General features: G+C 41.6%; 1 protein-coding gene across 4 annotated transcripts in view; it reads right to left on the bottom strand.

The window, feature by feature from the left end:
• The window catches only part of ELAPOR2 (endosome-lysosome associated apoptosis and autophagy regulator family member 2), a 272,270-nt gene that overhangs the window by 180,377 nt on the left and 75,028 nt on the right, over positions 1–16,865 (bottom strand). For 2 of the 4 annotated variants that reach the window (XM_050785249.1, XM_050785250.1), the window contains exon 2: positions 8,957–9,077. Coding sequence is in view for 1 of the 4 variants with exons in the window: in XM_050785250.1 (XP_050641207.1) it covers positions 8,957–9,077 (121 nt within the window). In the remaining 3 variants the exon portion in view is untranslated. Of the gene's footprint in view, positions 1–8,956; positions 9,078–14,924; positions 15,309–16,865 lie in introns of those variants that run through there. The other 2 variants (XM_050785251.1, XM_050785252.1) reach the window with 2 other exon arrangements.

The raw sequence follows: 16,865 nt of genomic DNA on the forward strand, positions 1-16,865 counted from the left end.
CATTACCTTGTGAAATTCCTTTTCCTGGCTCTTCCTGGCTCAAAAGCTCCCCCACTGAGCACCTTGTGACCCCCACCCCTACCCACCAGAGAACAACCCCCTTTGACTGTAATTTTCCTTTACCTACCCAAATCCTACAAAACAGTCCCACCCCTATCTCCCTTCTCTGACTCTCTTTTTGGACTCAGCCCACCTGCACCCAGGTGAAATAAACAGCCATGTTGCTCATACAAAGCCTGTTTGGTGGTCTCTTCAACCGGACGCGAGTGAAATTTGGTGCCGTGACTTGGATCGGAGGACCTCCCTTTGGAGATCAATCCCCTGTCTTCCTGCTCTTTGCTCCATGAGAAAGATCCACCTGCGACCTCAGGTCCTCAGACCAACTCGCCCAAGGAACATCACACCAATTTTAAATCAGGTAAGCAGCCTCTTTTTACTCTCTTCTCTAACCTCTCTCACTATCCCTCAACCTCTTTCTCCTTTCAATCTTGGTGCCACACTTCAATCTCTCTCTTCTCTTAATTTCAGTTCCTTTCCTTTTCTCCTAGAGACCGGAGACACATTTTATCCTGGACCCAAAACTCTGGCGCTGGTCACGGACTCAGGAAGACAGTCTTCCCTTGGTGTTTAATCACGTGGGGACACTTGCCTGATTGTTCACCCACATATCAGAGGTGTCTGACCACACAGGGACACCTGCCTTGGTCCTTCACCCTGAGCGGCAAGCACCACTTTTCTGGGGGGGGCAAGAACCCCCCAACCCCTTCTCTCCCTATCTCTACCCTTTCTCTGCTTTTCTGGGGGGCAAGAACCCCCCAACCGCTTATCTCCGTGTCTCTACCCCTTTCTCACTTTTCTGGAGGGCAAGAACCCCCCAACCCCTTATCTCCATGTCTCTACCCCTTCTCCACTTTCCTGGGGGGCAAGCACGCCCCACTCCTTCTCTCCATGTCTCTGCTCTCTCTTTTCTCTAGGCTTGCCTCCTTCACTATGGGTAACCTTCCACCCTCCATTCCTCCTTCTCCCTTAGCCTGTGTTCTCAAGAACTTAAAACCTTTTCAACTCACACCTGACCTAAAACCTAAACGCCTTATTTTCTTCTACAATGCCGCTTGACACCAATACAAACTCGACAGTGGTTCCAAATAGCCAGAAAATGGCACTTTCGATTTTTCCATCCTACAAGATCTAAATAATTCTTGTCATAAAATGGACAAACAGTCTGAGGTACCTAACGTCCAGGCATTCTTTTACACATCAATCCCTCCCTAGTCTCTGTTCCCAATGCAACTTGTCCCAAATCTTCCTTCTTTCCCTCCCGCCTGTCCCCTCAGTCCCAACCCCAAGCGTCGCTGAGTCTTTCTTTTTTTTTTTTTTTTTTTTGAGACGGAGTCTCGCTCTGTCGCCCAGGCTGGCATGCAGTGGCCGGATCTCAGCGCACGGCAAGCTCCGCCTCCCGCGTTTACGCCATTTTCCTGCCTCAACCTCCCGAGTAGCTGGGACTACAGGCGCCCGCCACCTCGCCCAGCTAGTTTTTTGTACTTTTTAGTAGAGACGGGGTTTCACCGGGTTAGCCAGGATGGTCTCGATCTCCTGACCTTATGATCCCCCCATCTCGGCCTCCCAAAGTGCTGGGATTACAGGCTTGAGCCACCGCGCCCCGCCGTTGCTGAGTCTTTCTAATCTTCCTTTTCTACAGACCCATCTGACTTCTCCCCTCCTCACCAGGCTGAGCTACATCCCAATTCTTCCTCAGCCTCTGCTCCTCCACCCTATAATCCTTTTACCACCTCCCCTCCTCACACCCAGTCCGGCTTACAGTTTCGTTCCACGACTAGCCCTCCGCCACCTGCCCAGCAATTTCCTCTTAAAAACGTGGCTGGAGCTAAAGGCATAGCCGAGGTTAATGCTCCTTTTACTTTATTCAACCTCTCCCAAATTAGTTAGCATTTAGGCTCTTTTTCATCATATATGAAAAACCCAGCCCAGTTCATGGCCCATTTAGCAGCAACCCTGAGACGCTTTACAGCCCTAGACCCTGAAAGGTCAGAAGGCTGTCTTATTCTCAATATGCATTTTATTTTATTACCCAATCTGCTCCTGACATTAAATAAAGCTCCAAAAATTAAATTCTGGCCCTCATACCCCACAACAGGACTTAATTAACCTCACCTTCAAGGTGTACAATAACACAGTAGAGGCAGCCAAGTAGCAACATATTTCTGAGTTGCAATTCCTTGCCTCCACTGTGAGAGAAACCGCAGCCACATCTCCAGCACACGAGAACTCCAAACTCCTGAACCACAGCTGCCAGGGGTTCCTCCAGAACCTCCTCCCCCAGGAGCTTGCTACAAGTGCCGGAAATCTGGCCACTGGGCCAAGGAATGTCCGCAGCCTGGGATTCCTCCTAAGCTGTCTCCCATCTGTGCGGGACCCCACAGAAAATTAGACTGTTCAACTCGCCCAGCAGCCACGCCCAGAGCCCCTGGAACTCTAGCCCAAGGCTCTCTGACTCCTTCCCAGATCTTCTCAGCTTAGCAGCTGAAGACTGACACTGCCCCATCGCCTCAGAAGCCTTCAGGACCATCACAGACGCTCTAGGTAACTCTCACAGTGGAGGGTAAGTCCGTCCCCTTCTTAATCAATACGGAGGCTACCCACTCCACATTACATTCTTTTCAAAGGGCCTGTTTCCCTTGCCCCGATAACTGTTGTGGGTATTGACGTCCAAGTTTCTAAACCTCTTAAAACTCCCCAACTCTGGTGCCAACTTGGATAACATTCTTTTATGCACTCTTTTTTAGTTATCCCTACCTGCCCAGTTCCCTTATTAGGCCGAGACATTTTAACCAAATTATCTGCTTCCCTGACTATTCCTGGGCTACAGCCACATCTCATTGCCACCCTTCCTCCCAACCCAAAGCCTCCTTTTCATCTTCCTCTCGTATCCCCCCACCTTAACCCACAAGTATAGGACATCTCTACTCCCTCCCTGGCAACCGATCACATTCCCATTACCATCCCATTAAAACCTAATCACCCTTACCCTGCTCAATGCCAATATCCCATCCCACAGCACACTTTCAAAGGATTAAAGCGTGTTTTCACTCACCTGCTACAGCATGGGCTTCTAAAACATATAAACTCTCTTTACAATTCCCCGATTTTACCTGTCCTAGACCCAGACAAGCCTTACAGGTTAGTTCAGGATCTGCACCTTATCAACCAAATTGTCTTGCCTGTCCACCCTGTGGTGCCAAACCTATATACTCTCCTATCCTCAATACCTCCCTCCACAACCCATTATTCTGTTCTGGATCTCAAAGATGCTTTCTTTACTATTCCCTTGCACCCTTCATCGCAGCCTCTCTTCACTTTCACTTGGACTGACCCTGACACCCATCAGGCTCAGCAAATTACCTGGGCTGTACTGCCACAAGGCTTCACAGACAGCCCCCATTACTTCAGTCAAGCCCAAATTTCTTCCTCATCTGTTACCTATCTCAGCATAATTTTTTTTTTTTTTTTTTTTTTTTTGAGACAGAGTCTTGCTCTGTCGCCCGGGCTGGAGTACAGTGGCCGGATCTCAGCTCACTGCAAGCTCCGCCTCCCGGGTTTACGCCATTCTCCTCCTCAGCCTCCCGAGTAGCTAGGACTACAGGCGCCCGCCACCTCGCCCGGCTAGTTTTTTGTATTTTTTAGTAGAGACGGGGTTTCACCGTATTAGCCAGGATGGTCTCGATCTCCTGACCTCGTGATCCACCCGTCTCGGCCTCCCAAAGTGCTGGGATTACAGGCTTGAGCCACCGCGCCTGGCCTCAGCATAATTCTTATAAAAACACATGTGATCTCCCTGCTGATTGTGTCCAACTAATCTTCCAAACCCCAATCCCTTCTACAAAACAACAACTCCTTTCCTTCCTAGGCATAGTTAGTATGGTCAGAATTCTTACACAGAGCTGGAATCATGCCCTGTAGCCTTTCTGTCCAAACAACTTGACCTTACTGTTTTAGCCTAGCCCTCATGTCTGCATGCAGTGGTTGCTGCTGCTTTAATATTTTTAGAGGCCCTAAAAATCACAAACTGTGCTCAATTCACTCTCTACAGTTCTCATAACCTCCAAAATCTATTTTCTTCTTCCCATGTGATGCATATACTTTCTGCTCCCCGGCTCCTTCAGCTATACTCACTCTTTGTTGAGTCTCCCACAATTACCATTGTTCCTGGCCCAGACTTCAATCCAGCCTTCCACATTATTCCAAATACCACACCTGACCCCCATGACTGTATCTCTCTGATCCACCTGACATTCACCCCATTTCCCCATATTTCCTTCTTTCCTGTTTGCTGGCTATGCTATAGTATCTTCCACACCTGTCATTGAGGCTACGGCTCTGCCCCTCTCCACTACCTCTCAGCAAGCTGAACTAGTTGCCTTAACTCAGGCCCTCCCTCTTACAAAAGGACTATGTGTCAATATTTATACTGACTCTAAATATGCCTTCCATATTCTGCACCGCCATGCTGTTATATAGGCTGAAAGAGGTTTCCTCACCAGCAAGGGTCCTCCATCATTAATGCCTCTTTAATAAAAACTCTGTTCAAGGCCACTTTACTTCCAAAGGAAACTGGGGTCATTCGCTGCAAAGGCCATCAAAAGGCATCAGATCCCATTGCTCTAGGCAACGCTTATTCTGATAAGGTGGCTAGACAAGCAGCTAGCATTCCAAATTCTGTCCCTCACGGCCAGTTTTTCTCCTTCACGTTGGTCACTCCTACCTACTGCCCCGCTGGAACTTCTACCTATCAATCTCTTCCCACACAAGACAAATGGTTCTTCCAGCCTCACAGGCCCATTCTATTCTGTCGTCATTTCAAACCTCTCCCATGTAGGTTACAAGCCGCTAGCCTGTCTCTTAGAACCTCTCATTTCCTTTCCATCATGGAAATCTATCCTCAAGGAAATCACTTCACAGTGTTCCATCTGCTATTCTACTACCCCTCAGGGATTGTTCAGGGCCCCTCCCTTTCCTACACATCAAGCTCTGGGATTTGCCCCTGCCCAGGACTGGCAAATTGACTTTATTCACATGTCCAGAGTCAAAAAATTAAATTCCTCTTAGTCTGGGTAGACACTTTCACTGGATAGGTAGAGGGCTTTCCTACAAGGTCTGAGAAGGCCACCACGGTAATTTCTTCCCTTCTGTCAAACATAATTCCTCAGTTTGGCCTTCCCAACTCTATACAGTCTGATAGCGGACCGGCCTTTACTAGTCAAATCACCCAAGCAGTTTTTCAGGCTCTTGGTATTCAGTAAGACCTTCATACCCCTTACGGTCCTCAATCTTCAAGAAAGGTAGAACAGACTAATGGTCTTTTAAAAACACACCTCACCAAGCTCAACCACCAACTTAAAAAGGACTGGACAATACTTTTACCACTTGCCCTTCTCAGAATTCAGGCCTGTCCTGAGAATGCTACAGGGTACAGCCCATTTAAGCTCTTGTATAGACGTTCCTTTTTATTAAGCCCCAGTCTCATTCCAGACACCAGACCAACCTAGACTGTGCCCCAAAAACATGTCATCCCTACCATCTTCTGTCTAGTCATACTCCTATTCACTGTTCTCAACGACTCATAAATGCCCTGCTCATTTATACTGCCAGTTTACACTGTTTCTCCAAGCCATCACAGCTGATATCTCCTAGTGCTATCCCCGAACCACCACTCTTAACTCCCTCTTAAAGTACATAAATAATCTTTGCTGGCAAGGCTATGCTGAACCTCCTTAGACACTGTCTAATTAGATGTCCCAGGTCCTCCCAATTCTTAGTCCTTTAATACCTGTCTTTCTCCTCTTATTCAGACCTGTGTCTTCTGCTTAGTTTTTCAATTCATACAAAGCCGCATCCAGGCCATCACCAATCATTCCATATGACAAATACTCCTTCTAAAAACCCCACCATATTGCCTCTTACCACAAAATCTTCCTTCAGCTTAATCTTTCCCACTCTGGGTTCCCCTGCCACCCCTAATCCCTGTTGAAGCAGCCCTGAGAAACATCGCCCATTATCTCTCCATACCACCCCCAAAAAATTTTCGCCACCCCAACACTTCAACACTATTTTGTTTTATTTCTCTTATTAAGAGAATAAATAAGAAGACTTCTTCTAAATAAGAAGACAGGAATGTCAGGCCTCTGAGCCAAAGTTAAGCCATCATATCCCCTGTGACCTGTAGGTACACATCCAGATGGCCAGTTCCTGCCTTAACTGATGACATTCCACCACAAAAGAAGTGAAAATGGTCTGTTCCTGTCTTAACTGATGACATTACCTTGTGAAATTCCTTTTCCTGGCTCTTCCTGGCTCAAAAGCTCCCTCACTGAGCACCTTGTGACCCCCACCCCTGCCTGCCAGAGAACAACCCCCTTTGACTGTAATTTTCCTTTACCTACCCAAATCCTATAAAATGGCCCCACCCCATCTCCCTTCACTGACTCTCTTTTCGGACTTAGCTCGCCTGCACCCAGGTGAAATAAACAGCCATGTTGCTCACACAAAGCCTGTTTGGTGGTCTCTTCACATGGACGCGAGTGAAAAACTCAGTGGGTAAGACACAGGCTCTAGAATCAGACATGTCTGTTTTTGAATCCTAGACCTGCCACGTCTGGGCTATATGACATAAAGTAAATTACTTCACCACTTTAAGTCTGAGTTTCCTTTTTAATAAAATGGAAACACTGATCCTAGTTATCTGAGAGGGCTGTTGTAAGGATACAATGGGATAATGACATAAAGCTCCAAGCACAATGTTTGGCACATAATCAGTACTTGAGAAATGGTAGTTATTGTTAGCAATAGAAAATCTAAGCTCCTGAAGAAATATCCAGTTACTATGATACTGCCTTCAGCAGCCAAACACTAATGACTAGTTTAAGTGACACAGTTAAAGTTATGAATTGTGCTTCTAAGTTGCTTAAGCCTATTAACTTACTTGTGAGTTTTAAAACAATTTGTCTTTAACACAAGCAAATGTTCACAGATCTAAGGCCAGACTGACAAATTCCAGATCAAATGTAAGTATACTATACAGGAATACATGGAAATTCAGATTTCAGACAAAATACAAAGATAAAAAATGTACCAGCCAAAAGTATTATTATTTTTGAAGTATTATCACAAAAGTATTATCATTTTTAAAGCAAGAATCATTTTTAAGGTAAGTAATAACTAATAGTGACCTGATTAGTAGTCAGAATTTTCACAGAAGTGCTTGCTAGAGTGTCAGATTCAAAATGTTATCTGTGGAACCTTACCGTATATAATGAGCAAAAATGTCTCTGGCAACATTTAATTAAAACTAATTCCTATGCAGGCATCAATTCTGTAACAGAGTTGACCCTTAGCCAACAAATGTAATCAGTGCTATGCTGATAAGTATTTAAAATCCAGCTCCCAAGGGAAGGGAGACCCTCAATTTGTAGTGTTCGCTAGTTTTTATGGGTACAATACTCCACAGTGGCCCATTTCCAGCTAACGATCAGTTCTCAAAAGCCAGCGCTAGCCAAGACCACCATACCACCTAGATATGAAGTTGGCATTCAAAATGGTTAGGCGGTCCACCTGAATAGGGCTGTTTACAAGGAAACCAAGGAATTAGCCCACAAATGAAAAGTAAACATAGGTAAATGATATATAGATTTTTCTAGGCAAGTGACTGAAGCAAATTCACAATGGGCTAATTACATAGGTATGATTCAGGCTCTGTTTCCCTTTCAACCACATTGCTCTGTCACTGAGAGCTCATCTGCCCTCTGCACTAGTGGTTTCACACACCTCAGTCTTGTAGCAGCTTCTTCTATACAGACCCTCTTGTCTTTTAAGACTGTTGCTACACTGAAGCCTTCACCTGCCCACTTGAGGGCCTCTCAGGTTCTCCCTGAATTCACTCATTAATATCATTCACCAGGAAATAATGGTATTTTTCCCTGACTTTCCTCATAAGATTATTGCAGTTTCCCTTTTATCAGTAAATCTACAAATTATGCTAAAAACTCCTCCAGCTAGTAACAGAGGAATGCTCTCTATGAATAGGAAGAAATTAGTTATCCACTTAACAATTTGCTTACCTGATCTTTTATTTGGGAACAGAAAAACTGAGCTTTTAAGAATATTACCTGGAAGACTGCAGGAAAACCCAAATACATTCCCTCTCTTTTATTTCCAGCTTCGAACTTTAGTCCACCCCCTCGACTATTTTGCTGCAAGAACCCCTAACTCACTAAATTAAAGGATTTTTAAAAGTAAAGTTTTAAATGAAAATAAATTTACATGTATTTCATATTTCTCTGTTAATTTATAATGTTGTACTTCAAACCTGTTTAACTCCCAAAAGACAAGCTGTTGAATGTGATATCCAGCAATTCTATAATCTCTCTGTAGGTTATACTAAAAAAAAAAAATTAAGTTATTTCTATGGCTAAAAAAAAACCATTGCAAGATGACAGAGTTCTGTGGATGGATGGTGGTAATGATAGTAAACAATATGAATATATTTAATGCCCCTGAACTAGACACTTAAAAATGGTGATGATGGTAAACTTTAAGTTATGTGTATTTCAACATAATTTTTTAATTTTATAAAAACATTTTTAAAATAAGAACAAATCCATTAATAAGAAACTCTGCCACTCTGCCCTCCCATGGTTTCAAATAAGAGAATAGATTTTTTAAAAATAATAATAATATTCTTTAATATTGCCTTTGTCTCATTACAGACTTGAGATATAAGGGCATCTGGTGATGAGAAAGGCTGCATTTATTCTGCTAGATATCAATGCCATATGCTCACTTTTGTAAGGTCTCCTACATTCATTATAATTAACACCTAGGGCTAATATGAAGAGGTAATTGTTTAATCAAGAAAACAAATGGTCAAAAAGACAAAACATACTGCATTCTTTGCCTCTCACTGGGTCAGGCAGGCCAGAGCAGTCCACTGCAGAATTTGGAATGGCAACTCTCCACCTGGAGCCACTGCTATCACATTCCGTATATTCAAAGTGATAATCTTTCTGCAAACAATCACAAAAACAAGCCTTTGTTAGAGCCAATTCTAACGGGGCAACTGTGCTTTCTCTATCACCCCAAGCCCCTGTTTCCAAGCTGTACCCTCCTCTCCTTGATCCTCCCCCATCCCACCCACACCAAGCAGCTTATTGATCAAAGAGGTATGCTGCTAGACACAGAGTAGGTGCTGAGGAGATGATGCAGGACAGGACAGTCAATGCTGTCAGGTTGTGACCATTATCCTTTCACCTCATCCATCCAGAAAAGCTACAGTACACTTCCCTATCTCTTGCAGGCTTTTTAAGCTCTGAATAACTGATAGATGTGAGTAGGAGAAAAAGCAGAATAACACTAGGAATTTGACTACTGTCACTGTCCCATGTGTTTCAACGAAAGAAACAAGAGAACCATTTCCGTTGACCTAATTCTCACTCTGTTTAAAATCTAACAGAAGGCGTAAAAATTAATCATCAAATACTAATAAAAGACTACAAGTTTTTAAAGTAGCTCTCCCAGGCTTAATAAACATGTACCACAGCAGGCTGCCATCAATTACAGACTATTAAAATTGACCATTAATTACAACTGCCAAATTAAAACCAACCCCCAACCCACCTCTCTACAGCCTTTAGTTGTTTTGAAATTCTCACAATGATCTCCCTTGGTCAGAGCACATTACACATAAGTGATATCTGAACTGAGAGGAACCCAAACAAACTATTATTGGAGCATTTTAAGAATGTGAAAAATTCCAAATCTACCCCAAATTATTTTCAGTTCAATACCTTACTTATTCAATTCAATATCCTGCATGTGGCTATTCTGCTGCATCCACAGTTTTGCCTCCCTCACTGTGTCAATGACAAGTGAGAATAGAAACATCAAGCCACATCACCATGGAGAAATCAGGAATGAGAAGGCCATTGCCCTTGACCTTCTCTGCACAGCACACTTTGCTAACAATGACTCTCCTAATTTTAACATTTTTTGAAATCTAGATAAGCTGAGATTTCCCAAATCATCAAGTCTGGGTTCCCTTTTGTTTAACAGTTCTTCCCTCAGTGCATGTTGCTTCTCTCATAATTACTATAAGCAACAAGAAGAACCCACGCCATTCCTTCGGCACTTTGCTTGGAAATCTGCTCAGCTAAATATCCAAGCTCATCTTCTAAGTTTTGCTTTCCACAAAAACATAGGACCACAATTTTGCTAAGCTTTCTGCCGCTATATTAAAGGGTCACCTTTCCTCCAATTTCCTGGAGGAAATATTGGAATAAATATTTATTTATTTATGAGACATTCCTCTTTTCTTTCTGGGCCCTCACTAGTATCACTTTTAATATTTTTAAAAATATTCTGCTTATGACAATTTACATATTCTTTAAGATGATACAGACATTTTCTGCTTCTCACTTCCTCCTGAGCCTTCACGGGCAGTCTCTAAAATCCACATTTCTACCAACAATCTGTTCAAGGCCATCTAGACTTTACTAGCATGCACCTCAAAATTCTCCCAGCCTCTGCCCAGTTTATCCAATTCTAAAGCCACATTCCCACTTGTAGGTGTTTGTTACAACAGCACTTCCCTTCCAGGTACCAAAATCTGTATTCGTTTCCCATAACAGCTGTAATAAATTAGCAGAAACTTAGCAACTTAAAACAACAGAAATATATTCTCTCACAGTTCTGGAGGCTGGAAGTTCAAACGCTGTATTACAAGGCTGATCAAGGTATCGCCAGGCCGTACTCTCTTAGGCAGCTCCAGGGGAGAATCCACTCCTTGGCCCTTCCAGGTTCTGGTGGCTGCCTGCACTTACTGCCTTGTGGCTTCATCACTCCTGTCTCTGCCTCTGCGGTACCATTGCCTTCTCCTCCTCTTGTGAAAGCATTCAGGGCCCATCATAGTAAACTCACTTTCTCAAGATTCTCACTTTAAATCTTCAAAGTCCTATTTTGTCATATAAAAATAATATTTACAGGTTCTGGGGATTAGGACTTGGATTTTTTGGAGGACAGGGGCAGCAGGAAGGAGTCTGACTCAGCCTACCACACCCTCCCATGGCAGAATAGCCTTGACCTGCCATGTATTTGCATAATGACTTTCTTGTTTCTCTTGTTCCTTGTTATTTGTATTAGAATGCATGTCTTGGCTAGGGGCTGTGCCTCAACCCTGTAATCCCAGCACTTTGGGAGGCCAAGGTGGGCGGATCACTTGAGGTCAGGAGTTTGGGAACAGCCTAGTCAACATGGTGAAATCCTGTCTCTACTAAAAGTACAAAAATTAGCCGGGTGTGGTGGTGTGCGCTTCCCAGCTACTCGGGAGGGTGAGGCATGAGAATCCCTTGAACGCTGGAGGCGGAGGTTGCAGGGAGCCGAGATTGAACCACTGCACTCCAGTCTGGGCAAGAGAACTAGACTCTATCTCAAAAATAAAATGAGGCCGGGCGCGGTGGCTCACGCCTGTAATCCCAGCACTTTGGGAGGCCGAGGCGGGCGGATCACAAGGTCAGGAGATCGAGACCATGGTGAAACCCCGTCTCTACTAAAAATACAAAAAAAAATGAGCCGGGCGCGGTGGCGGGCGCCTGTAGTTCCAGCTACTCCGGAGGCGGAGGCAGGAGAATGGCGTGAACCCAGGAGGCGGAGCTTGCAGTGAGCCAGGATCGATCGCGCCACTGCACTCCAGCTTGGGCGACAGAGCGAGACTCCGTCTCAAAAATAAATAAATAAATAAATAAATAAAATGAAATAAACAAAATAAAATAAAATAAAATAAAAGTCTGTCTTATTTCCATGTTCCACTGAGAAGATTCTGGCCCCTGTATATTAAGTTTAGGTGATTTCTTATCATCCTAGCAAAATAATGATACTGTGAAGTCGTATGAATTTCAAATAAAGCAAGATCTCTGAATAAAACAGGTAAGCTCCAAAAAACTTTCCTCCATCGCTGCCTCTGTTATTCAGCCTGCCAGTTGAGAACAGCAGTCAGAGAATAGCAATCAGAACACGGAAAACGTATTACGTTTTCTGGCTGTAATGTTGGATGTCATGTGCCAATTAATTTTCCTAAGACTCCTTTATCCTATCTGCCTTCTCTAGATTACTCAAGGACTCTAAAAGGCTATTGTTACTATTGTTACCAAACTCTTAGGAGTTCAGCAGGAAGCTTTAATTTATTTCTTTATAATTTAAAAATACTGAAATGCAAACCTATTTCATGCAAAGGGCAGACCTTGGGGTCAGGGATTTAGATTGCAGCCCAAATCAAATGGGTTTTATTTTAAATTATTTAATAGGCTACTTCATTTGGGCTGGTAACAAATAAAAAAAAGAAAACTCTGCTTCTAAAGTCAATCCTTAAATCCACAGAAAGATCTAACAAAAACTGTGGTACAGTAAAATTGCTAAAGGTACAATGTATATTTTCCAAATATTCTGAATGGGATTCAGGGTACTGAATAAAGAGAAGTACAGCACATATGCTTTCAGATTTATAGGTAACACCCCAAAACTCTAACCATAGATGCAAATAAACATTGAGCACTTAAAACTGGTCCCTTGGAAATGGAAATTTTCTGGCATTAAAGGATAATTTAAAAGAAAAAGTAGATTATTTCTCATACAAATAGAAAATTAATACATGTCAAAAATGTTGTCATTATTTAGCAAGTCAGTCAGTAAGATGTTATCACCAATTCAAAGGAGAATTCGAAGGACACACCAAAACAGGCAATTAGGAAGGTGAAATGAATTTATTGGGAGATGCAAAACTGGTAAATATCCAGAGGGTAATAATCAATTGCATTTCAAAGGATAAAATACATTTTCATTTCTATGGACAAAAACTATTTGTATTACTATCAGTTACCTACAACACAGCATTCTAAAATAATCCAAAGACAATGAAAGGTGCAGGCTGCTATAGAAACTGATCATTCTGAAAGGTGCACTAAAAAGCACATCCAGTAATCTTTTCCACCTATTTTAGCATGCTTCACAGTTTTTCTTGACAAGCGGAAAATTCTTGACAATTTTCCCTACACTTCAGGGCTTCTGACAGTTTATCAACAAACACATTGATATGAGTCAGAGCACACTCCAAACAACAGAACATCAGCTCACAAGCCACACTCTCCAAATTACAAACTGAAAGAAGTGCCTGGGCCCATGCCAACTCAAAGGATGGCAGTTATTTAGACATTCTGCAAAGCGCAGAATGCTGGGGTGTGGAGACACTGCCCCAAATAATCAAACAGTACAATTCCCTATAAACCTTGCATTGTAAATATATGGAAACCAGGAAACACTCCAAGAAGAAATAGAGCATGGAATTACTCCTAATCACAAAACACTTAAGGGAAAATTACTCTTCCATATAAATCATGGCACACCACACAGACACGAACTTGCATACACTGACATGCACATGCACAAATCAAAGTACAGATGTGAATCCTTGAATAACAAAAATTCAAACTGTGCTATCTTACATCAAAAACACAAAAATTCAGTATACATCCAAGTAAATACTGGATGTCATGGTACCCCCTCAAACACCAAAGTCATCCACACTACAAAAGCTACATGGTGCTTACTGAAAACACCAGGGAATCACCTCCCAGTTCTGATAACAATACTTACAGTTAAAATATAGACTAGATAATTTTTCAAATAAATCTCACAAATAAAATAATATGTACATATGTTGACATATTGATCATATATTTTTTATATATTAACATTAACATATATTGCATATTAGATATGATTTATGCATATAGCAATATATCATTTTTATTTATATCATTCTTTATTTCCCAGCACTTAATTATTAGATAATTATGATGGCCTAATGGCCTAAAGGCTATGGGAGAATTTTTTTTTTATTATTATACATTAAGTTCTAGGGTACATGTGCACAATGTGCAGGTTTGTTACATGTGTATACACGTGCCATGTTGGTGTGCTGCACCCATTAACTCATCATTTACATTAGGTATATCTCCTAATGCTATCCCTCCCCCCTCCCCACAATAGGACCTGGTGTATGATGTTCCCCTTCCTGTGTCCAGGTGATCTCATTGTTCAATTCCCACCTATGAGTGAGAACATGTGGTATTTGGTTTTCTGTTCTTGCAATAGTTTGCTGAGAATGATGGTTTCCAGCGGCATCCATGTCTCTCAAAGGACACGAACTCATCCTTTTTTATGGCTGCATAGTATTCCATCATGTATATGTGCCACATTTTCTTAATCCAGTCTGTCACTGATGGACATTTGGGTTGATTCCAAGTTTTTGCTATTGTGAATAGTGCCGCAATAAACATACGTGTGCATGTGTCTTTATACCAGCATGACTTATAATCCTTTGGGTATATACCCAGTAATGGGATGGCTGGGTCGAATGGTATTTCTAGTTCTAGATCCTTGAGGAATCACCACACTGTTTTCCACAATGGTTGAACTAGAAATTTTAAGTAAAACATAGTTCCTGTACTCAATAAGCTTATGATTTTGTTGAAGTAGACAACACACACACAAAACTGTATAAGAAAGCATAAAGAGTAAGGGCTCAAAGTGGAACAGTGACATCACAAGTCAGTGTCCAAGTAAAAACTCCCATCAAAATTTCCAATAAAATTCCTTAACTCTCAGATTTTCTAGAAAAATAGGGACCTTTAAATGTTAGAATCGCATTCAGTAGAGTATGTGTGTAAGAGTATACAAAACGTGACCCTATTTTATTATGATTTCAAAGTCAGAAGAAATCTCTGTGAGCTGGAACAGTGAGAAAAGGCTTTGAGGAGAAGACCCTGAAATATAGGAGGATTTGTAACTATTTTAGCACTTACCAGTTCCTTCGAAAACAGCTAGTTTGATAGGATGTGGTAAGCAGCAAGATCAAGCCTGAAGAAACTATGCCTAAAGGTGTGCAGTGAAATACATCAGCCTAGGGTGGATGAATAGGTGAGTGACTGAATGTAGTCTCCTGGTCTTCTGTACTCAGATTTGCTCATATTAGTAAACTGCCAATGAGAAAATCAGCTCCCTGATGCTCCCTGTCTATCTTCTGTAGGCAGTTAAGAGTTGACCGCAGTTAATTATCAAGACACAGCAGATGACCACAAATTCTAGTAAAGAATCAAAAGCAGCAGAGGCAGTAGAAAGCCTCTATCTTCAAGGCAGAGAAAATGCTGGTACCTAGAACACACACAAATGGAAAGGACAAAAAGAAGCAAATGTAATTAATTTTCTTCATTTCATTTTGTTCAAGTAAAATTCCTTCCCTTTGAATTTTTTAATGTGAAATGTTGAGAACAGCGTAACCTTGTATTTGATGAGACCGCAACTCCTCTGGGAGAAAGGCTTCCGAATTTAAGTGCTCAGCAAAGCACTTGGCACACTTATTTGAGAGAGCGAAATGGCAAGAGGAAAAAAGGGAGACAGAACGAGATTGCAGTGGCACTATTATATTAATTCCAATTGCAATGAGTGTGCACGCCTCATTATACTATGTGGAAAGGCCAAAAGCAGAAGAATACTTAATGCAGAAATACATGCAACTTATATGAGCTTCTTTAGCCTACATTATTAAGTACATGAGCACAGAACTGTGCAGCAATATTTATATTCAAGTTTTTCTTTTATAAAAGGAACATGATGCTACCATGGAAACCTGCTAAGTAATATGTATCTGATCTATTTGTGACACATCCTTTTCACTGTGGCCACTGTATTTCTTTTTAGAAATTATTTTGGAAAAAGTTCATATTTTAAACCTGAGTTCAATGTCTATCTTTGTAAACTGGTGCTCAATTCATTTTTGAAATTTTTTATGTTTATTGAGTACCTCCCACATGCCACTGTGTAGACTCTGGGGATATAGCAGTGAACAAAATATCCAATTCTCTGCTCTCCTGGGGCTTACATTCTAGTGTTAATGAAAGTACATAAGGTTTCTTTCTTAGAAAGATCCAGCTTAGACTATTTTCTTTCTATGGCTCTCAATCCCTGCCTGTAAAAGGACAGGTAATGAACTGGTAACAACAAACCTAGATCCCAACCTCACCTCTGCCATTACTAAATTTAAGACTAAGTGACTCAACTAACTCTTTGAACCTCAGGTTCCTTTGAATCTTTGAAAGAAAAAGCTATGCTTCACATCTTATGGTCTATGTTCCATATTTTCACTGTTCTTGGTAAAGACAAACCAACCACGTTCTGTAATCACATACTTCCCAGGAAATTTTCAAAAAATGAACATTCTAAAACACACCTACCTACGAATAAATGAAAGAAACATTTCTATTTTCTCAAGAAACCTGCAGCTAGACAAGCTACGATAATATTAATATTAGAAATATGAACTAAAACCCTCATCGAAGATAATGAGAAAAATATTTTTAAAACCAGTTTTCTCAGATTGAAAGTATATGTTATTGTATAAGACAGTCTTTAAATACATGCATCATTTTATTATCTAATTACATTTAAACTTATTGAATTAAATATATGTTTATCTCTGCTCCTCGCCAACCTGCAAAAGGATGGAGTTTCTAAAGAGAGCAGAGAGTAAAGGATTAAAAATAACAAAAAGAAGTGAAAACGGCAATAGATGCAGGTGGCAACAATTATTTCTGGAAGATGAAAAGCATAGGTGAGCTCTAATTGACTTATCAAGGCCACAAAAGCTGAAAGCCAAGGATAACAGAGATGGTGATTTGAGCTGCAGAAAAACCTCAGAAATCAGAGGTGAAAAAAAAAATCTATCTAAAAACAGAAAGACTGGTTGA

The sequence above is a fragment of the Macaca thibetana genome, chromosome 3 (assembly GCF_024542745.1).
Source record: "Macaca thibetana thibetana isolate TM-01 chromosome 3, ASM2454274v1, whole genome shotgun sequence".
Classification (NCBI taxonomy): Eukaryota; Metazoa; Chordata; class Mammalia; order Primates; family Cercopithecidae; genus Macaca; species Macaca thibetana.